The following is a 21310-nucleotide window of genomic DNA, read 5'->3' on the forward strand; positions in this document are numbered from 1 at the left end:
AATAGAAATGGGCCTGATCAGCAGCGTTTCTCTACACGGTTAATATCCCAATCGCAGATGCCTCCCCTGTGCCAGTAACTGGATTCTGGTCTTCACCATTAATGCACCTTTTACTCTTGCACGTGCAGTAGTTCAGCTGGCTTGGCAGGCTTCGCCTCCTGGTTCTCGTTCGCTAACCGCACCGGTGGGCGAGGCCTATTTGACCTTCGACCAAGTGGCCCGAAGGACAGGAGCAGAAGCTGTCTGATATCTTGGTGATGAGAATGGTCTGCTCCAGTCCAGCTTTCTCTTGCCTTCTCCCCTTCAGTGAGCACAAGGGCCCCTCTCATTTCCCAACGAAGGCTAACAGAGCCACTTAGGGTTCTGGATATTGCATCCCTGGCTTTGCTTACCTGATGTCCACTGTCTGCCTTGACTGTGGCTGGGAGCTGAAGGGGAGGCGTGGCCAGCTGTCATGGACTCCGCCCTGGAGTCCTGTGCTGGTTCAGGCTTCCCAAAACGTACCACACTCCTCTCTCTGTCCCAGGAAGCTGACCAGTCCTTGAACCATGAAACCGCTCACAGTGACAGAACCATCTGGCACATTGGGACTGGTTGGTTGAAGCCCAACACTTAGTTTTGTAAACCAATCTGACTGTGTCCCTTTAAGATGGCACTCACTATGGGGGGGTTGTTTGCATCCCTGCCTGTAACCAGTGCTTGATGGCAAGCAAATGTCTGCCTTGCACAAATAGCAACCAACTCTAGCTACTTCATTTGCCGCCGTTAGAATTAATAGGTGTGTATCCTCCTGCAGGTGGGTTTCCCACAAAGCCTTAGGGAATGGCTAGACAGTCCATGGCAGGAACTCCTTGCTGTTCCAGGACAGTCACAAGATGCTGAGCTGCCTCCAGACATTGGGTGAGAGGGAACCACTGGTGTCAGCTTTTCAAACAGATCAAGACCTATGGCTCTGATAGCACTTCATAGCATGGTGATTAGGACACAAGCTAGAATTTCAATTGGAATGGAAGAGAGAGGATTTTCTGAACCCTTTTGTTGAGGGGGGGGGGTTCTACTCTACCACTAGGTGTGATCCAGTGCATCAGAGGGAACTCTGACTGTCTAGATAATCTGGACACTGCCTGCTGTTGGGAACCTGGTCCGCCTCTGTTATACATCCTTACAAGCCAGAAGGAATGGTCTGCAGAGTCCACTGTTCCTGGGGTAGTAAGGAAGATGTAGCAAATGTGGCCCCATCCATGTGGGGCTGGACTCAAGGACCATACGTAAACTCGGCTGCAGCTAAACCAGCTTTTAGCATAGCATTGCCTGGGTCAAACTCTGTTGGAAACATTATTCTGAAAACCAACAACTGAAGGACATGGCTGAGATCTGTGCTGACCAGCCCTCAGTCACCACAGTGCCCCTTGGACAACTACCTCGAGGCTAGTGGACACTGCTTGCAGAATCCAGCTTAAAGGGGCTTGAAATCCTGTTGAAGTGCAGGGAGTGCTCAGCTTTGGGCTCTTGGGGCCTGTCTAATCCTTGCACTGGCTAGCCCTGGACCAGCAATGGGCTTAGTGAGAACCTTGATATCCAGCTTTAAACAGCCTTTCCCAACTCTGTTCAACAGCCAGTCTGGATGTGATGTGGGTGACTGGCTAAACCAGCCAAATCCTTTTAGGAGAAACTGATGGGGGGGGGGGGGGGAAGAGAAAAGGGATAGGGTGTGTGGGAGGGACTTGTCTGCATGGAGTGAAGGTGGAGGAAGGAGGGGTGTCCGGGAATAGAACCAAATGGCCCGTCTGAGTGCTGGGTGGATGGTAGACAGGAATAGTCAGTGGCGTGAGAGTCACTGAATAAGAAGAATAATGGCTCCGGCTCCTATTTTTTCTACTAAAAGTTCCTAGGTTACTCTGATTTGTTATAGACGATAGCACTAAATAGGAGCCTTGCCCAGACTCCCTCGAAAGGCTCTGTAATATCAGCAGCTGGTGTCCTACTGCGCAGGGACACAATTGAGTCTGTTCCTGCAGACAATATGCCTGTCACTGGAAAATATAAAACTGGCAATTAATGGAAGAGGCTCTGTGTTGAGCTTTCAGTCTGGACAATACGAAGAGTCTGGAAGAGCAAGATTAAGCCTGGCATGTCTACAGGAGCTTGTTAAACAGTCTCAGCAAGGTTTGTTTTAGGCATTCAGAAAAAAAAATGGTCAAAGTTGACTCTTCAAATGAGCCTAGGACACAGGCTAGCATTGGAATAGAACCAGCAACACTGAATCTGCACCTGGGAAAGGAAGGAATGTCTCCTCAACTGAGCAGTCAGCTGGGTGCAATGTGGCTCATCCAAAATATACATCAAATAGGATTTGTATCAAATGTAACTTTGGTTACAGTTCCTCCAACTACTGCCCTCAGTCAGTGTCTAAATACAACCTGCAGCGAGACTTAAATGTATAAAAATCTTTCTACGGTGCTCTGAACGCATCAAGGGAATGGGGGGAACACTGTTCAGCATTTAAAGTCTCTGTGTGAGTTTAGTTACAAAACACAACACATTTACTAATGTGAAGGTCTGGGAACTAGACACGATATGCAGATAGCCCATGGAATTAACATTTGCACAATTCTGTTTAAAATGTGCTGCCCCAGTGCTCTAAATGGATGGCTGAACTTCAAAGTGAACCAGCACATAAACCCTCCTGCACTCCAATCACCCCCCCCCCCTTCTCCTGCAAGCACCGAATTTCCCGTGACCCAGTTCTGGGCACTCAGCTCACCCTGACTCCTAGAAAGAACTTCACAGAACAAATCGAGCTCGCAGCTTGACTTGAACGTTAACAAATGTCTCTCCCTGGCGAACCAAGTGGGGGGTGGTGGGGGCAACTTCCCCAGGTGTCTCACCCTTCCTGACCTCTACAGTGCAATGCAGTTAGCTTGGGCAGCCTGTCTGAGCTCCACTGCCATGGGCTTACAGCATAAAGGAAGGTCTCTGAGGTACTTGATAACTCAAAGAATTTTAAGACTTTGTAGGCTCAAGCTAATGCACCTGGCACTGGGCCCAGTTACCTTCTGGGTTTAAGTCACAAGCCTGAAGTTCTCCAGGTAAGAAATCTAAGAACCTTTTCTCTGCTCTTTGTGCTGCCAAAGAATGGGGCTTAAATTCTTTGGAGCCAAGTCCAGTTTCCCATCTTTCTGCAAGTGGTGCAGAATAGCTCCTAATGGCCCTCCTAGGAAACAAAACGGTAAGGAAGGGCTGGGGAGAAGCATATGTGAATCTATCTTCATGCTGCTTAGAGCCCCATAGGCCAGGGGGTGGCCCCTTGAGCCACTGGGTGTAATCCCATTACATCGAAAAGAGGTATCAGCATCCCATCTATGCTTTAACCCTTGTGGAGTAGATCTCTTTCTTTGCGGGGGGGGGGGGGGACCCCCACAAGGATGCAGGCAGCTTGGCCAGCTAATCTCAAATTCCTTGTTTTCTGTCAGGGGCAGGAGTCCTCTCAGCCGTCAGACATCAGGAAAGCTACTGGGGAAAGGTAAGTAGGCTTGTTATACACCACTGGATACCTCTTCTGTGCTAATGCTGCTTAAAATCAATAACCCAGCCGTATTAGATGTAATGATGAACTAGCAGGGTCTGGTTCTGTTTTTTGCGCTTATCAAAATAGGGTTAAAAAAATTAGGGCAATCCGATCAAACTGCTCCTTATTCCTTCTCCAACAGAAGGAAAAGATTTGGTTCCTATTAATGAAAATGGCGCTGGGCAGTAACTGCACAAGTAACCCATGCTTCCTACTGGCTACACATGGAGCCTGTCACCCACTTTGGAGTCTGAAGTAGGGGGTGATTATTTTCAGACGTTGGCTGAAAGAACTATCTTGGCTAGGTGAGGCGTGCTGCTCTATTTTCCCCCCCTACCCAGACTGAGTCATTCTGAAGTTAGGATACTAAACTTAAAAAATAGAGAGAAATGCCAGCTATAGTTCCTATATGTTTCTGGGAGCGCCCAGACCAATGGGGGGGCGGATCTGTCACTGCCTGCCGTGTAACTTTGGGTGTCTTCATGCTACGGTTCAGTGCTCTGACACCAGTAGCCAGCTGACATAAGGTCCCTCCCTGGCTTCCATTAGCCTAGTTACTACTTTCAGGGTGACCTCAAAATCCCTTCTGGTCATGAGGGCCCCCCAAATCTGTCTCCTCAAGTTCTTAGATACCATTCAGACTTCCCCTCTGGTTTGTCACCCCAAAGGTGGGAAACCTGCCCTCAATTGTCAGTTCACTGGTGCAAACCCTCCACACAGCTTGTACAACAGACCTGCTTGAGGTAAAAACAAACAGTTTATTTAATAGAAAAATCATAGCTTCAAAGATGAAATAGTGAGGGAAAGCAAACACAAGTTACACAGAAAATAAATATAAAGGCATAACGCCTGAGTTTGCACTCTTCTGTTGGCTAAATTCCATTTCCTACTGCCCCTGAACAGCTTCCCAGCATGCCCTCAGCCCTACACTTTTATACACAATAACATTGACAATCAGTTGATTCAATTGCTTATTTGGGGTGGGGGAGGTTCAAACCCTTCAGTTCTCTCCTTGGGGTGACTTTTTTTCAGTCCCTCTCAACGAAGAACATGTCTGTTAGACTGCTCTCCAGGTTTCGTCCAGCTACCTCTAGTGCAGGTACAAAACAGCATGTTGAGGGGTTTTTCCTCTTTTGCCTAATGCCCCAGCGCCTCTGGACGCTCCCGTTCAAAATGCCAGCTGTGCTGCTGTCTGCAAAATGCTGATCGATTCAGCAATGGAGGCTCTTGGAAAGGAGGAGGAATCTGGCAGCCTCCTCTTAAAGATGCTGCTGGATCTGAAAGCAGTACTAGACTCCAGTGCAGCCATTGCTCAAGCCTGCGAACAGTGTGTCTACAACACTGCTATGGGTAAGTGCTGGCTGGGTCATGTTTACACCAGCAGCTGGATGGTGTCTGCCTGGTCACTCCAGAACCCCTCCCAGGCTTTTCTCACCCTTTAACATAGGGATCCCCCTTCCTTCCTTTCCACCCTTCCCAGTGTCTGATGATCGCAGCATCCAGCCCCACTGCATCAAGGTTTCCTCCGCAATAGATCAGCTAGCAATCTGTGTCAGGCTTTTGGAGACCTGTGTTCCTGGATCTGGTGCTCTGAAGGACCATCTAGAGGCTGAAGTGAAGAAGCTTGGTGGGAATGTTGCCTTCCTGCTGAACGTAAGTCGCTGTCCCTTTGAACTCCTGTGAAAGGCCATTCCATTGCCTGACCATGGTGATGGACTTTCCTAACCTTGTAATGAGGAGGAGAAGCTGGTGAACGGGCAGCAGCTGTTGCATGAGAAGTCCTCTTGCATTATGTTTAACTGAACCACTTGCTTCACAGGATGTGGGGCCTCAAATACCAGCAAGGTGACTGCAGAAACTCTTAATGTTGCCACCACTACTCGCTTAATAACTTTGTCCTGTCCTTTTGGTAGTTGGGAGCTTGGCTCCCATGGGAGGATAGACTTTGGTGGTGGTGACCCTGGATTCTGTACATCTCTGCTGGACCTGTTCACCTCCCTAGCTCTTGCCATCCATTGGAGGCAGGAGCCTATGACGGAGCTTGTACTATGGTGCAGAGAACCAGGCAGGAAGTCCTGAACTTCTGCATTCTGAATTCTCAGCCTGAGGATTGTACAGGGGAAGGCTGGAGAGGTGCCAGGACACCTGACAACTTCAAACCTACTCAGTCCAGCCTCCCTTCTGGGAGCTCTTAATGCTGCTCCTGATCTGACCAGAGGGGCGTCTCTCTCTGATTCCTTGTAGCCCCCTCCTCCTTGCCAGGAGCTGAGTCAAAGCGCACAGCCTCCATAGTGCCTGATTTGACTGGAACCAGGTCCACAGAATCCTGGACCCGTGCAGAGCGCAGAGAACCAGGCTATAGGGGTGGCCCTGACTCAGAGTTGCTGATCTGCTGATTAGTCCTTTTCTGGCTTGTTACTTAAGGCTATAACGTGCCTCAATCCTTGCTCCAGTTGTCCTCAGCGGTGAGGCATCGCCTATGTGTGCGTTGTGCTGCTAAGAAATAATCTGTCTAATGAGAGCTGAAATGGGGGATGGGCGAGAATAACAGAACTGTCCCCACTCTATCTGGCAACACAAGCAGCCTGCAAGAATGGCTCTGCCTAGAAAATGCATGTAAACCTGAGGCTCTACTGATCTAGTGTCTGTCTGTAAAAGCCTCGCTGTGCTAAGCATGCACTGTAAAGATGGTGCTTGTAATGAAATCTAGAGAGAGTCAACTTGAACATGTGCTGCTGGCCGCCTTGCCTCCCTTCTGCAGGGCTGTGAATGTGAAATTACATCCATGATCCTGGAATCCAAGGAGCAAATTGAGCAGTCAGTGATCGCTGTTGCTAGCTGGCTCGGCCGGCTAATGGTTGCTGTGGGGCCGGAAGCCAATCTTGAACGAACTGAGGTGAGGCTGAACTTTTGCCGGGGGGAGGTGGGGATGACTGTCCAGTTGTCAATCAAAATGCTGCTTCCACAGATGCTGACGCTGCTCCCTGTCTGTGAGAGGCTGGTTGATGAGAGCCCCATCCAGGGCTGATAGTTCAGAGCCTCCTATGCTCTCTAATTGCTCCCTGGGATTGTGGGAACCTCCTTGGGAGCTGGGCATTCTACTGCTTGACAAACAGTTCGCTACACTACCAAAAAAAAAAAGCTGTCCAAGTCCAAATATTTGCCAAACACTCTTTGAATACTGATGAACTCTCATCTTCGAAAGCTTCTCTGCCACACATGCCTACTCAGACCGGGGGTTCAGCTGGGATAGAAACCAGGCCTGGTGTACCTTCTAGCTGGCTGGAACTGAACTCTCTGCAGTAAGCTCCCCGGTTTCTGTGGCAAAGTGGAATCTCTGCAATGGATTGATCTCACAAGTGATGGTGATGGGCTTTTTTTAATAGAATTAAATGCCCAGGTTAACAATACTATGAGTAGCCCAGTATTCCTGCTCATAGCAAGATCTGAAATCCAGCTTATGTTGTACCCAAAATGCTCATTTTTTTCAGTGTGCTGGAGACTTTAATGGGCAGATTACAATGCAGATATGCATTGGCAAGAGTTGTGTTGATGGCAGCTCTGCAGGCTTTGACTGCTGAGGGGTCTGGTGGGGGGCAGGAATGGCTGAGAATTTTGGTCCTGAGGAGTTGATCTGTCTCCTCTTGTGGCTTGCAATGGGGATGGGAGGGAAGTGACTGAGCTTGAGGGAAATGTAGGCTTCAATTCCTATTCTTGCATCCTGGCAACCAGCCACCCCAACAGCCCCTGCCCCAGCAGTATCCATCAATGGATTCCACAGCAGTGAATAAGCCCAGCTCTGAGTTGTCCCTCCCAGAATGCTTTGTGAAATAGGCAATGCTCACAGTCCGATGGCATTTCACTAGGATGGAATGTTTGTGGTTTCAGTTCCTCCCAACCAATGTGACTGAGGCAGTCACTGGAGGGGCAGAGAGCTATATTGGTATGCAGATCGATAAGAACACAGAGGAACTCCTGGACCTGCAGCACCAGAACTTGTCTTCAGGAAAGCAGGTAATGGAACTTTCCAGGTGTGGAGGCTATTGTAGAATAGCTGCTGCAGCAATAAAGCTGGCGAGCAAAGTGCTCTGTTGTAGGGGTGTGTCGGAAGGGTTGCAGTTTTAACCGCAGTAATTGCGAATGCCCTCTATGGGAAGACTTGGTAGACACTCTCGCTATCTGTGCAAAGCTTTCAAACAAAACTTGAGGGGAAACGCAGTGGAGGTCAGCCAGGCGCAGTAGGAGGCGGGGCAAAAACAAATACTGCAGTGGTATAACACCCCCCTACTGGGCTGGGGGAAACTTTAACTTTACGAAAAAAGAACAGGAGTACTTGTGGCACCTTAGAGACTAACAAATTTATTAGAGCATAAGCTTTCGTGGACTACAGCCCACTTCTTCGGAAGCTTAGTCTCTAAGGTGCCACAAGTACTCCTGTTCTTCTTTTTGCGGATACAGACTAACACGGCTGCTACTCTGAAACCTGTCATTTAACTTTACGAGGCAGTGAGCTGCAAAGTGACCTAATGCAACAAAGCAAGGGAGCGTGTTCACCTCTGCATCTCATTTACAAACACTGCTTCCTACTTGATCTGGCAAATATTTGCTGAGTGTGTTGAGCATACAGATGTCACTGCCCTGTAAATGAGAAGCTCCGCTCTGAAGCGGTGTAAAGATTTGCAAGCTGTGGTGATGGTGTGCGATCAAGAACTCTTGCTATAATATGGTATAATTCCTCTGAAAACTAATATCGGCTTTTTAAATTGATCCCATGTAATCCGATGTTTAGCTGGCTTGAAAATACTTAAATAGAAGCAAACCCAAGGTTGGTTACTCCCCCAGAGTCCCCAGCACAGCTTGCTCCATCATTCCACCATTAACTGCAAACCGTCAGGTGTCACAAAACATTTTGAGTCATCCGGCTGTGTCCGTATCACAGCTGACTGTGTAAGTAGGAATAAGACCATCGGGAGACAGTGGGTGCCTTAGAATGCCTCCTGAACTTATAACTGCCTCATGAGAGAAGATGTACTGATGGCTTGACTACTGTTTACACGTAGGTTCATCATTTGTGTAGAGACTCATCCCTCTTCTCAGGTGTCCCTGAATGGCTGGCCGGGATTCTGCTGCTCCCTGCATGGGAAATGGACTGCAGTGTTCCATTTTAATTGGGGAGAGGGGAATTCACGTGCAGAGTTGGCTTTCAGGGTGGTGGATAAGGGCACACTTCTGGGACCATCCGGTGCTTACTGTGGCAGAGAGTCTGACCCTGCACTGGCTGGTGCTCTAGTTTAAGGCAAACCTACAGGACGCACCAGTCAGTGCAGTCTCCCCTTGCTGACTTTGCTCTTGGTTATCTGGGGATAGAGGAATCTGCTCACGTTTATTCTCTCCTCCCCCTGCCCCCATGAAGTGGGGAGATAGAGGTCTCAAATCCTACAGCCTGCCCTGATATTGCTCCCCATGTTCTCTTCACCAGTGGGTCTGTCTCTACAACAGGGTGTCCAGCATACCAGACTAAGACCTTGACTCTGAGCCAGTGCCCACCATCTCCCATACAGCGGTGCATGCTCTCACTCACAATGATGCCTACTGCTTGGTGCCCCAAGAGACACTTCCTGTGCTTGCTTATCTTTTCTCCTTTTTAGCTGGCAGAAGAAGTCAGAAGACAGCTCCTCTCAGTTGGAAGCTCTCTGCAGTGTTTTATGGAGAAATGCAAAATATTCTGGGTGAGTGTATGTGGGAAGGGCAGGGGCTGTGCAGTTCTTGGTATAATCCCCATCGGTTGGGCGTGGTAAAAGAAGGGTTGTTCACTGAAGTCCCATGGTAACTTCTCTGGCTGAGAACTCTTGTGGCACTGACACTTGTCTAGCTTGCCAGACTGACATTCAGACAAGGTGTTTTATAAAGTACCTCTTTTGTTGTGTCCAAGGCACTCTGTGGAGCTGCTGCTTTGTTGAGGAGCCTGCCTCATGGGAAGACAGACGCCTGCTTCACTAACTTACACTCCAAGTGATTGCTCCTCCCCAGCCTCTGCGGAGATGCCTCTTGGAATATAAGCAAGAATAGCCCAGAATTCAGGGAAATCGCTAACTAGCAGGGAAGGGGTGAGAACACGTTTCTAGTCTAGCTAATAAGTCTTTTTATTTTTTTACTTTTTTTTTTTAATAGAGGGAATTTGAATCTCTCAAAAAACAGAAGTCAGAAAAACCTCCAAGTCTGAGTTTCCAAGAGCGTCTTTCCTGTTATAAAACTTTAAGCTGGGACTTGAATGCTCTCCAGGTGGCTTGGAAACAGGCCTCTACAATTGCTTTGCAGTGTCTGAAAGGTAATGCATATTTACTCCTCTTACTCTTGTCTGGTCTGTTTGGAGATGGTCTTCAGATTGCTGGGTGGTCGTGCCTGCAGTTGTAACTGCATGCTTCAGGCAAATGCAGCTTCTGAACATAAGTAATTGGATCTTTCTTTGATCCTCACTAGGACCAGCTACTGTTTAAAATATTTAGAGTGAAACATGTTGGCACACAACTCTGAAAGATTTTCAGCCCAAGAGTTAACTGATTCCACAGCTAAACTGTCTTCAAAGAGCCAAGTGTGTTCAGGAAACCTTGTGTGTTGTTCTGTTACACATCTTTGTTTTGGTTCTTTAAACTGCACCACTGTAAATTCATGTAGGTGGGTGGAGGGCAGTACTCCTCGAGGACTGCTTTTCCCCCTCTTTCCCCATCTGTAAAAGGTGGGTACTAGATCCATATCTCATGAGGGGGTTGAAATATGGATATAGTTTCATATTATAACCAGCACAACTCAGGCCAGCACAAAGTCAGGACACCTGCCTCTCAATTCTGGCTGTACCAGTGTCTAGCACTCTGCTTTTAGGAAAATTTGTTTAACCTCATTTTACACCTGGGTATATAGGGAACACTTACCTCCTGAGTTGGGTGTTAGAACTATTTAATGGTTTTGCAAAGTTCTCTAGCCAGTGAAGTGCTGTGGAAGTCCTAATGGCCTCATTGTAAGTAGGAAAGCACACCGTTAAATACTTGATGAAAGATGCAATCTGAACTTTTTTTTGGTTTTGGCTCTGACCACCTCCCCTGCTCCTCACAGCGGACCAGGACCCAGACCTAGCAAAGCTGAAGCAAGCCACAGAGACCTTCTCCAAAACTGCTGTGCTGCTTGCCAAGACTTTTGATGCTTTGTGCAGCGCTGCTCATGCCAAATCTCCTCATCAGTCAGTTTACCAACTGGCAGTGGTGACTAAGCAGACCGAAGCAGCTGCCTCCCAGATCCATTCTTCTGCTAGAGATTTATTGCAACTAGCGCAGAGACTGGGGTCTGATAATTGCCTTCGTTTGGGGATGGAGGCCCTGAAGAACAAAAGGCAGTTGCCCATGAATCCAGGACCTGACTCAAGCATTCACTTACGGGGGAGGAGTGGGAACTATGTGCGTGTTGCTGTAGCAAAGCTGAATCAAGCATTAATCAAAAGAGAACCTCTCCCTTGAAGCTAAGAATGCTGGGGCACTGTGGAGGTGGGCCAAATACTCTAGTCTTAAAATCCTGCCTCCAGGTTCCCTGCTCCAGGGACCGTTGTGGGAATGTGGCTTTGAAAATCACAACAGCACTTCATATGTTGTCCTACCTGGGAACCTTTATAAGCCTTGTTCTGATCGGTAAGGCCCTAGGCATTCAATATCTGTTTTACTCATTTGATTACAGAGTGGTGAAACGCTAATAGTTATAACTGAAATTAAATAACTTGTGTATTTTGGGAGCACAGTCACAGCCCAGCTTTAATTTTTAAAAAAAAAAGTGTTTACATTCAGGCATGTAATTACCTTAATGATCTCCCCTCTTTCATGGGTGTCTGTGGTGGCATAAACTGCTTGTAAAGTATTAGGTAGAGAGGCCTGACTATGTTGATGTACATTAGCAACACTACTTGTATCTCTCTCTCCTTTTGTTTCTTGTTAAAAAGAATTTAATTAGTTTTGTTAGAGCATAGTTTGTTTGGCCAAATCATGTCCCTCTACTGTTGCTGTCCAAAAGGTTTCAAATTGACTTGTCCGTGCTTCCCAAACTTTTAATACTAAAAAGCCGACGCTTTGTATTCTGCTCTAATGTAAAATAAACAGATTTGGAGAAACTCCCCTGGGCTGTGACGGCTGCGTTTAGTTTGCTCCTGTGGTGCTGGGTGTGGGGTGAAAACACTGGAGGCCTGGAAGTCTTTAGTAGGATGTAGAAGGGCAAAGTTGGTTAGACAGGTGGGTGCCACAGCGTGGGATGTCCTATTGGGCCCAGCCTTGTGGGGAGGTACAGGCCTCTCTAGGCTAGTTTTGGAGAAGCATTTATCCCTGTTTCTCAACCGCTCTGATACCAGGGTCTGGCTTGGTGCCTTCCTAAATTCTCAGGGAGCACTGAGGGCCTGATGCTGGTCTACAGATTGGTCCTTGAGAAACACTGACCCTCTCCCTTACCACCACCCCAGCAGCTAGCCCCCAGGCCCTGGGCTGAGGTGGAAGGCAAGCAGCCCCCTCCTAGCCAGCTGTCCTTAGGGCCCACTCCTGCTGCAGGCAGGAGCTGGCTGGGGCCAGCCCCCCTGTGCCCTGGGCTCATCCTGCTGTTGCTCCTTCCTCCAGCAGCTGGGCTCCAGCCGGGGGCTCCAAGGAGGTAAGAGGGGAGTGACCAGCCCGAGGAGGGGCGCGGAGCTGGAGCTGGCAGCCGAGGGAGCGGTCAGGTTACTCGCCTGGGCTGGAGCAGGGGCCAGCGGCCCCCTCCCCCGACGGCAGCTCGCCAAGGGGCCGAGTGGGGCGGTGGTTACGCACCCGGCTGCGATTTGCATGTGAATGGCCCGTCCGGAGCCGCCTCTGCCGCGGGCTCGGGGCCGGCGCGTCCCCTCCAGCCGAGGCCATGCGGACAGCAGCGCCCCGCGCCCCGGGGCCGGCGTGAGCCCGGGGCCGTCGGACGGTAGGAGCCGGGCGCGGGGCGCTGCCGGGGCCGGGCGGTGGAGGTGGAGGTGGGCGCGCAGGGAGGCGGCAGCTTTCCGGGGACGGGACCGGCGCGCTGGAGCCGCTGCCCGGGTCCGAGCCGGGCGGGCTGGGCTGAGCGGAAAGCCCCGCCGGGGTGAGCCGCCTGCGGCCCCTGGGGCAGGTTCCCAGCCGGGGGACACCAGCTCATCTGCAGATCGGCCCCGTCTCCCAAGAGGCTGCGCACAAAGCGCCCGCGAAGTGCGGACGGGCTAGAAGTTCATCAATGGCCGGTTTATCCCGCTCTGTGCGCCGCAGGCTGAGCGGCAGGTCCAGCGTTTATAGTCCAGTTGATTTTATTTGGTAACGAGCTGGTCAAATGAGAGAGCAAATTTTCAGTCGTCGTGGCTGTGACCCAGCGGTATGTTGGGCTGATGGGGAAAGCAAGACGGTTTGTGGTGAGGTGGAACTTGGGGGTACGCGAGACCCATCCGACTCCTGAAATGGGGGCAGTGGTGTGGAGCCGGGTACCACCCGGAGTTGTCTGGCCGGTTATTTGATGCGGTTGAGGAGCTGGTTGCCCTGGGCTGTGTCTTTGAGGAGTTGGGGGGGGATTGGGGGGGAGGTGGATTTACAAAACCAGTCACAACAATTGTGGGTTTTACCCACTCAAATACAACATTAAATGATTAAACTCTTCAGAATAACACGCCACCAAGTAACACCCGGGGAAGATTATCTATCCGCTTCCTGCCACAAAGGACCGGTGCTGCTTTTTAAAATCAAACCCTTTTAAGTGCTTTGCCGCTTATTTTTGCATCTGGTGCGAAGTCCAGTTTCAACAGACTAATATCTCTTCAGCATCAGCCAGTTTCTCTCAAAACAAGATGAGTTTGATTTAAGTAAACGATTTTTAAAACTTTGCAAGTGGATGTGTAATATCCACATGGGCAGTGAGACAGGAAGTCTGTACAGGCAAAACTTCCCCCAACTTTTATAACAGTCGTTCAGCCCATTGCCTTCATTCTCAGGTCTGCACTGGCTCCAGTCCCCCCAGAGACCTGCGGGGAGTTAAGTGGTCTCAGCATAACCACCAGCTGACAGTCCAGCTGCTCAGTGCTTTGTGTCGCTTGGGTGCGTGGCTGGCTCCTTGTGGGGAGAGGAGGTTATGAACGTTCTCCCTGGAGTGAGAATTAACAGATTCATCCTGCGGGTCTCGGATATTGTGTTTATACAACATCAGCCTTCCAGCTGCTGAACCTGCACACAACACCCCTCCTGTGGAAGCAATTCCCTTCCCCCCATCTTGCACCCCAGAATCATTCTGCCCCCAGACCTCTCTCAGAGCCAGAATCACCCACCAGACAGGTATGGATTGTACATAATTTACAGTGAAATGAAGAAATCCTGGCGCAAGAAGAGAGTTAGTGTGTGACCGGTGTCAGTGCGGTTTAGGTCTGAAAGAATTACTATTGCATGAAGGGGATAGAATAATTGGTTCTTAGTTACAGTGTTGGGGGAAGAATAGATTATTTAAACCTCTAGGCCCCCGAAGGGTTGATGGTGGAAAATACCAGGTATCTTGCTGGTTTGGGTTTGGAGCATGAAGTTTTCCTTTAACAGCCACATTTTATTATAGGAAGGGAGTTTGGTCTGGAGGCTAAAGCACAGCGCTAGGCAACAGAAGGTCTGGGTTTCATTCCTGGCTCTGCCCCGACTGTCTACCTAGGGGGTTTATTATCCACGTCACCCATCGCTGTAGCATAAATTCCATAGAAACGGGGCGGTCACTAGCAGACTAAATGGAGTCTGTGCTAGGGCGTTTGTTGTTTATTTGGGGAGCAGGAGGGGTTTGGGAATAGAAGGGGTGTTCATTCCTTATGCTAGAAAGGCTTTCTCAAGGAGGAAGGCTTTGGAATGTTTCCTAGAGATGACCAGACTCTCTGGATTGGCCTGATTTCCTCTGGATCTGCCGCTGGATCCCTTCGACCAAGAACACTTTATCCCCAGCTCTCACATGCTGCGTCCTGGGCTTTAGGATATGCACAGTCCCAGGAGCACAGCTGCCCCGTTCTTCATAGATTGAAAATGGTTTTAGAAGGAAGTGTGGCGTGATCCACCCTGGGTTCTGACTCTCCACCTCCTGCTTTACACCTGGGGAAGCCAACACCTACCTAAGGGATGTGCTGGGAGGTTCAATCCATTGCCGATAAAAGGCCTTGTGACGCTGGGGTGAAGGGCACTAGAGAAGGTAAAATAATATTATTGTACTTTCCCTTCCAATGGACAAGAAGATCGTTTTTCAATCAGATTTTTAAATGTTCAGATCTGTCTTTGTCTGTGATACAAGTTAATATAAAACTAAAGCAAAGCATCGCTGTCCTAATGTGCAATCGACATCTCTTAGCTTTCCCTTGTATTCATTTGCTTTGCCACAGGGGACTGGTGATATTTGCAAGGCGTGTGGACATAATGCTGATTATAGTCAGTCATCCCATTGCTACATGGTCATCTTCTCTAGTTCTTTCTTCTGTGCAAGTCCGGATTAACTTTTTGTGGGCCTGGCTCCAAACATATTTGTGGCGGCCCCCCCCCCCCCCCCCCCAGGGAATGAAGGGGTCAGGGGCAAGAGCACTGGGGGCAGGGTGGATTTGATTTAAATCATGAGTCAGGAAGACATGATTTAATCATGGTTTTCTACATAAAAGTGCATTCTTGTTGCTTGTTATAATCTTAATACATATTCTTCACAACTCAGAGATAGATGTAAGTTTTATTTTTTAGAAGGTACACACTATACATTTTTAAACAGTGATTTATTTTGAAAACTTTTCAGATGAGTTTTACAGCTATATCAGAAAATGAATGATTGTTTGGTAATTTCATTTACAAAAGATAATTGAAGCAGTTCACCTCCCAATGACTTCATAAATATCTATCTCCAATTCAACAGGTTAATCATCAATATTTGGAGGATTTTCTTGCCAGGCTGTATTAGGAGGAGAACATCACCAGACAGACATTTAAATTGTTTTATTTAATTAAAACAATGTTAAGTATTCTGGATTTTTTTCTTCAACAGCAAACATATTTTAACAAAAAAGCATATGTCCCTCACTTCTCACCTCTATCTCCAGACTCTTCTCCTTGTCCAGATCTATTCCGCCCCCAACAATCTTCTATTCATTGAACTTTTTGAAACTTTGCACTTTTAGAGAGAGGTAAGGGATTGACTCTGTGTACACAAATTTGCAGAGGGACAATAGAGTTGGTCTGTTATTTCTCACCTCTATATATTTATTTATGTATTTAAAAACATTTTTGCTGTTAACAAGCATGTTACCTCTGGAGACACAAATCCACAGTTTGAGAACTGCAAAACTAAGCATCTCTGATGGTATCTTCTAGACTGAGCACTGAGTCCCATTGGGTAGATAGAAAGATTAACCTAAATAATCTATACAGAAGCCCCTGGAACCCTATAAGATTGGGTCCCTAATCCATGAACTATTAGAACTCATTTACAAAACTCTTCTTAAACATTACATGAATATATTCTCATACTATAGAATTAGAATTTGTAATCCCTATTCCATGATGAGATACGTAGTTTTAATTAAGATACAATCTTTAGATAGGTTTTTTCCCTCAAAAATCCAATTTAAATAAAAAAAAAAAATTCAGAGGAGCTTGCCTGGGGGCGGAGCCTGCCCGGCCGCAGCCCAAACCCCAGGAGCCGGCAGCACCAAGCTTCTGTCCCCGCAGGAGAGGGTGGGGGGCGGAGAAGAGCGGGCCGGGCGCCATGGTGCCAAATCCACTACTGCTTCTGTGCAGTCCCATGACTCTGGTCACGTTGAATGTTCTTTTGTTCGACTTCCCAGCATTTAGCATCTCAGTCAATGTGCTTTTTCCTTCTTTCTGGGGGCCGGGAGGGGGAGGAGGGTGTTCCACCCCTGGCCAGCTAACAATGTCTGGTTCCTCCAGACCTGCAGGCTGCTCAGTTAGAAACAGAGTCTCTTTCACGTGGTCTCCAAGTGCTTGTATTTTAAATTCTGACTGCCAATGGATCAGCACTTCCTCTTTGGGCAATGTCACCCCCCCCTCTTGCTTTTCGAAAAGCTAGCTTTCGAAATTTCCATGTGGTATCATTGTCATGGGACTCTAGGTGCCAAGGATTGGCTATTGAGAAATAGATTTTGTATGTGCAGGACCACCACAGGGTTAGTGGTTAAAAGCAGGGGATTGAGAGTGCTCTTGGCTTCTCTCCTCTTAACTGTAATGCTGATTTGTTGTGTGGTTGTGAGCAAGTCACTTTAGTCTCTCTGCACCTCAGTTTACCCACCTGTAAAATGTAAGGGTTGTACCAATTTGTGATGGTTAGTCCCTATGCTACATCTTATCAGAACCTTTACAAGATCCCATTGTCTGGCCAGCACACCTACCTGGAAACGTTGTCAAAGATCTCGTTTGACACTGCTCAGAAATGTAATTTATGCCTCTGACTTGAGTTGGTTAAAAGCAGGTAAGGAGGGTTCACGAACCGTCTGACTTATGAACTAATGATACAGCTTCTGCAAAGTTATCGGCTTCTGGTATCTCATCTGTAGCCGGCTACCTAGGATGGATATTTTCTGTTGAGTCTCTTTCCCCCCGTTTCTGTATGCAAGAGTTAGCTATACAGCTGCAGGACATCGTTATCTAGCACTGCTTTGTCCATTCCAGCAGAGAAGGAAAGATTTCCAACCAGTCGACATGGTCCAACGGCACCCGAGACCTGAGTACTGGTTCCTCAGCTTTCTGGTAAGTTTTACAAGGACTTAATTGCTTTGAGTAGCTGGATCATTTGAATGCTGAAAACAGCTAGGAATTGTCCAAAGACATTTCCCGAATAGTCAGGATGTTGGAACACGGGGCCTGAGTCCTAGGTGAGGTCATTCTGAGTGACACTGGAATAAATCTCCTAAAATAAAATGAATGAACCCTTCTACACCTTTTCTGATAGTTCAATGTATTTAGTCATTGGCTTGTTACCGATGGCGCAATCCAGAGATAAGTTAATGGAGATATCTCTCCTAGAACTGGAAGGGACCTTGAAAGGTCATCGAGTCCAGCCCCCCTGCCTTCACTAGCAGGACCAAGTACTGATTTCTGCCCCAGATCCCTAAGTGGCCCCCTCAAGGATTGAACTCACAACCCTGGGTTTAGCAGGCCAATGCTCAAACCACTGAGCTATCCCTCCCTACTGGTCATGCTCTGGTAGGTTCCATCTTCCAGTGTTTCAGCAAGAGGTAGATTTCACTTGGCAGATTCAGGTACTTTAATAATAGGACTTTGCTTTTAGCGCCTCAGCAATGGATATTGTTATATTTCTAGTTTCCTGATTATTCCATGTAGCTGTGTGGAGGAGATATTTCGCTATGAAACGTTTACTTTCAGAGGTTCTTTATATACATGTGTATATAACAAGGAAAACTTGCTAGAACAGTGCAGTGTGAGCAGAGACATCAGATTCCATGGGCTTAAACAGGAAACTAAGCAGTAAACGTACCCATAAACCAGGGGTCCCCAACGCGGTGCCCGGGGGCACCATGATGCCCGCCGGGGCATCTATGTGCACCTGCCTACTGGCTGCCAGATAAGCAGCCGCCGAAAATCAGCAGCATTTCGGCGGCGGTGCTTCTGGACATTGCCGTTTCTCGGCGGCATTTCGGTGGCGATGCCGCTTCTTGGCGGCTGTTTGTCCGGTGACCTAGCCACCAAGGAGCATGTCGTCCGGCAGCCGCCACACGAAAAGGTTGGGGACCACTGCTCTAAACCTTGCTCCCACAGTGTGGTGTTATTTCTTGCAGATTGGTAGCCTGTCCAGAGAACTCTTAGACTTTACTGCCCTTGCTGATAATCACACTTCAAAAGGTTAGTGTCCTAATCAGCACTTGAGTCTTAAAGAATCTATGAAAATACGTTTGGGACTCTAAGAGCTAACGTTTCTTCCCCCCCCCCCCCCCCCCCACCTTTTATATGGTTGTAAATTGCGACCAATGTTTTTTGGACCCAAATTTGATTGCAGGTGTAAATATTAGTATTTGTACAGCTAACTACCAGATTAGCAGGTGAAAATCAGGTAAGTGCTGTCCAACTGCTCATATTTGTGCCTGTGATGCACTTGTGGGTGCAAACAATGTGGGAGCAATTTTGTGAGCGCAAATTGCCACTTGCAAATATGGAAAGGGCAGGGAGCTGAAAAACGGGGCCTAAGCTCTGTCCTTAAGTCCCTGAGTGAGTTTGAGTAAGATGCCTTAAAGTGTATCCCTCCAGTGAACGGCAGTGTGTTTTGTTTTGTCCTGACATTGCCACTGTTTTGGGTATTTCCTACGGATGAATCAGGTCTGAGGGCTGGGCCTGGGGAAAGCCAACCCTTCCAGGGACATGTGCTAAAGCGCAGCTCTCAGCTCTCTCTCATCTTAGGCCCGAGGCAACCCGCTAAAGTCTGTCCCTGTTCGCCGATGTCCCTTTGTGCTGCGTGCGGGTGCGAGATTTTGCTTCTGACTTTCCGAGGGCTGCGCAAACCCCATGTTTGCAAGTGCATGTCTGATCTGCTGCGCGAGGCTGACCCCAGGTGGCAGGAGCGGGTGTGTAGCGTGTAGTTTGTATTACTGAGGCTGTTGATGTGAAGGCCGCCTGCGTCCAGGGGCGAATGGGCAGGGAATGAGGACACAGCTCTGGTGCTTTCTGCAAACCGGCATGTGTCCTACTGGCTCCTGTGCTGCATGGGGTAGCAATGGTCCAGCTTGCATGTCTGTCTTTCAGATTTTGGTGCTGCTGCTGCCACCGTCGCGACCTCGGGAGATGTTTATGAATACGTGGACATCCCCTTGGACTGGTGGCATGCGAACAGACACTGTGAACAACGCTTTGCGCAGCTGCTCTTTGAGCTCCCGAACAGTGAGCTGGCTTCAGTCAGCAAACTGCTGCGCCCCCACCAAGGGCAAAGCTCTGTCTGGTTAGACGAGAGGGAGGCATTCCTGCGAAAACACAAACAGAGACGTGAGTATAAGATGGGCATTGGGGCAGCTAGCCTGGCCTAGCCAGGGACAAAGAAACCTAGGAAGGCCCAAGGGTCGGATCCTTCTTTTACAAAACACGTGTGTCTGGATATTGTGAGGGGAAGTTATTAGTCTGGAAAAATTATTCTTGTGATTTGTGTTGTGGTAGGGCCTAGGAGCCCTAGCACGGACCAGGGCCGCATTGCGCGAGGTGCTGTACAGACACAAGCCAAAAGGACCGAACCTGCCCCAGGGAGCTTACGATCTAAGTATAAGACAAGACCCAACAGATGGACACAAAGAGAAGGGGGAGTACAAGGAAACAATGAGAGAGTATTGGTCAGCAGGCCAGGCTGTGGAACATCAGATGTCTCACTGGTATCCAATTATTTTTAGGTGTCCTGGCAAAGGAGAGTTTTTAAGGGGGGATCTCATGCCCTGGGATGTCGTGGACTAATACTCTATGATCCACCTCAGCATCCAGACAAAGATGGTTTTGCTGGACGTATCCCCTGGAACATATCTGCAGAAGTAATCATATAAGTAATATGACTGGGGGCGTAGGCTGCAGCAATCCAGCGCTGGGTAGTCATGTATCACAACTGTGCTGAGCATGGGTAGGGTGATCGGGGAGGTCTTCTCTAGGCTCTGCCTCCAGAAGACATGCCATTGGTGATGAGCAGTTAATCCCAAATTCATTATTTACCATCCTGGCTGCTGGAAGTGTCACTTTCCAGAAGTGGCGTTTGCCGAAATGCTCTAGCGTCAAACTCCCCTTCCCTCTCCAGGCATCACTGTAGCCAGCACCATCCCCTTTAGAAGTAGCTGAGAACCCTCAAGAATGTATTTATGGTATTGTGGTATGCTGGGGTCAACGGTCTTTAGCCTTTTTGGGGATGAAACAAAATAAATTGTTGCCTCTCAGAGAGAGGGAGCAGGGTTTGGTCCAGGTTCCTGCCCTGTCTTGGCTGAAGTTTTGAATGTTCCCCTTCCAGGAATTCACACAGCACCAATCCTGGTGTTCAGAAACAAAACAGACACTAAGTACGTGAAGGTGCTGGCCAACTTCCCCGTGATGCCTGCTGTCACCGCCTGTGCCCACATCCAGTGGGACAACAAGACCCAGGAGATTTCCACCATCTTCTCCTATGCCGTCCCTGCTTTCATTAACGAGTTCCAGCTGCGCGGCTTCGTTGACAAGGAAGGGTTTGTACGATTTGCCATCATCGTCCACGGACACCACTCCCCGTACCTGCCCGTGTTCCGCAGCGATGGGCAGTGGCATCACTTCTGTGTCACCTGGCAGCAGCGGAACGGGACGTGGGCCATCTACGCCGATGGGAAGAAGAAGGCCTCTGCCGCTGGACTGTGTGCTGCAGGGCCGCCGGCCAGCCAGGCTATTTACGATCATGGAACTTTTATTATTGGGCAAGACCAGGATTCACTAGGAGGCACCTTCAAGGAGAAAGAGTCCTTCAGTGGGAACATCAGTGACCTGAATGTGTGGCGTAGAGTCCTTAGCGAAGAGCAGATAGAGAGAGTCCGGTCGTGCTGCCTGATAGACCATGAGCTTATCTTCGAGTGGGGCAGCTACACTCTGGAGATCGAGCCCGCTGTACAAGAAGTAACAGCACAGTTCCTTTGCCCAGGTGAGACTCATTCCCGGCGTCAGGTGCCCGGCGCACTTTGCTTTCCAAGCTTAGGTTCTGAGCTGCAGATCAGCAAAAGGC

General features: G+C 48.7%; 2 protein-coding genes across 9 annotated transcripts in view; both read left to right on the plus strand.

Annotated features, from left to right (window-relative positions):
- The window catches only part of LOC101950234 (kinesin-like protein KIF14), a 43788-nt gene extending 32067 nt beyond the window's left edge, over positions 1 to 11721 (plus strand). For 2 of the 5 annotated variants that reach the window (XM_065572591.1, XM_065572594.1), the window contains exons 22-29: positions 3474 to 3523; positions 4718 to 4918; positions 5049 to 5221; positions 6330 to 6464; positions 7457 to 7582; positions 9217 to 9297; positions 9740 to 9896; positions 10679 to 11721. In XM_065572591.1, coding sequence (XP_065428663.1) covers positions 3474 to 3523; positions 4718 to 4918; positions 5049 to 5221; positions 6330 to 6464; positions 7457 to 7582; positions 9217 to 9297; positions 9740 to 9896; positions 10679 to 11076 — 1321 coding nt within the window. In that variant the 3' untranslated portion in view covers positions 11077 to 11721. The remainder of the gene's footprint in view (positions 1 to 3473; positions 3524 to 4717; positions 4919 to 5048; positions 5222 to 6329; positions 6465 to 7456; positions 7583 to 9216; positions 9298 to 9739; positions 9897 to 10678) is intronic. The other 3 variants (XM_065572592.1, XM_065572595.1, XM_065572596.1) reach the window with 3 other exon arrangements.
- Positions 11722 to 12402: 681 nt separating this feature from the next.
- ADGRD2 (adhesion G protein-coupled receptor D2) overlaps positions 12403 to 21310 on the plus strand; it is a 61570-nt gene continuing 52662 nt past the window's right edge. For 3 of the 4 annotated variants that reach the window (XM_065572597.1, XM_065572599.1, XM_065572600.1), the window contains exons 1-5: positions 12403 to 12538; positions 17263 to 17337; positions 18387 to 18450; positions 19345 to 19581; positions 20576 to 21229. In XM_065572597.1, coding sequence (XP_065428669.1) covers positions 17290 to 17337; positions 18387 to 18450; positions 19345 to 19581; positions 20576 to 21229 — 1003 coding nt within the window. In that variant the 5' untranslated portion in view covers positions 12403 to 12538; positions 17263 to 17289. Of the gene's footprint in view, positions 12539 to 17259; positions 17338 to 18386; positions 18451 to 19344; positions 19582 to 20575; positions 21230 to 21310 lie in introns of all 4 variants that reach the window. The other variant, XM_065572598.1, reaches the window with a different exon arrangement.

The sequence above is a fragment of the Chrysemys picta genome, chromosome 18, assembly GCF_011386835.1.
Source record: "Chrysemys picta bellii isolate R12L10 chromosome 18, ASM1138683v2, whole genome shotgun sequence".
In the NCBI taxonomy this organism is placed as follows: domain Eukaryota; kingdom Metazoa; phylum Chordata; order Testudines; family Emydidae; genus Chrysemys; species Chrysemys picta.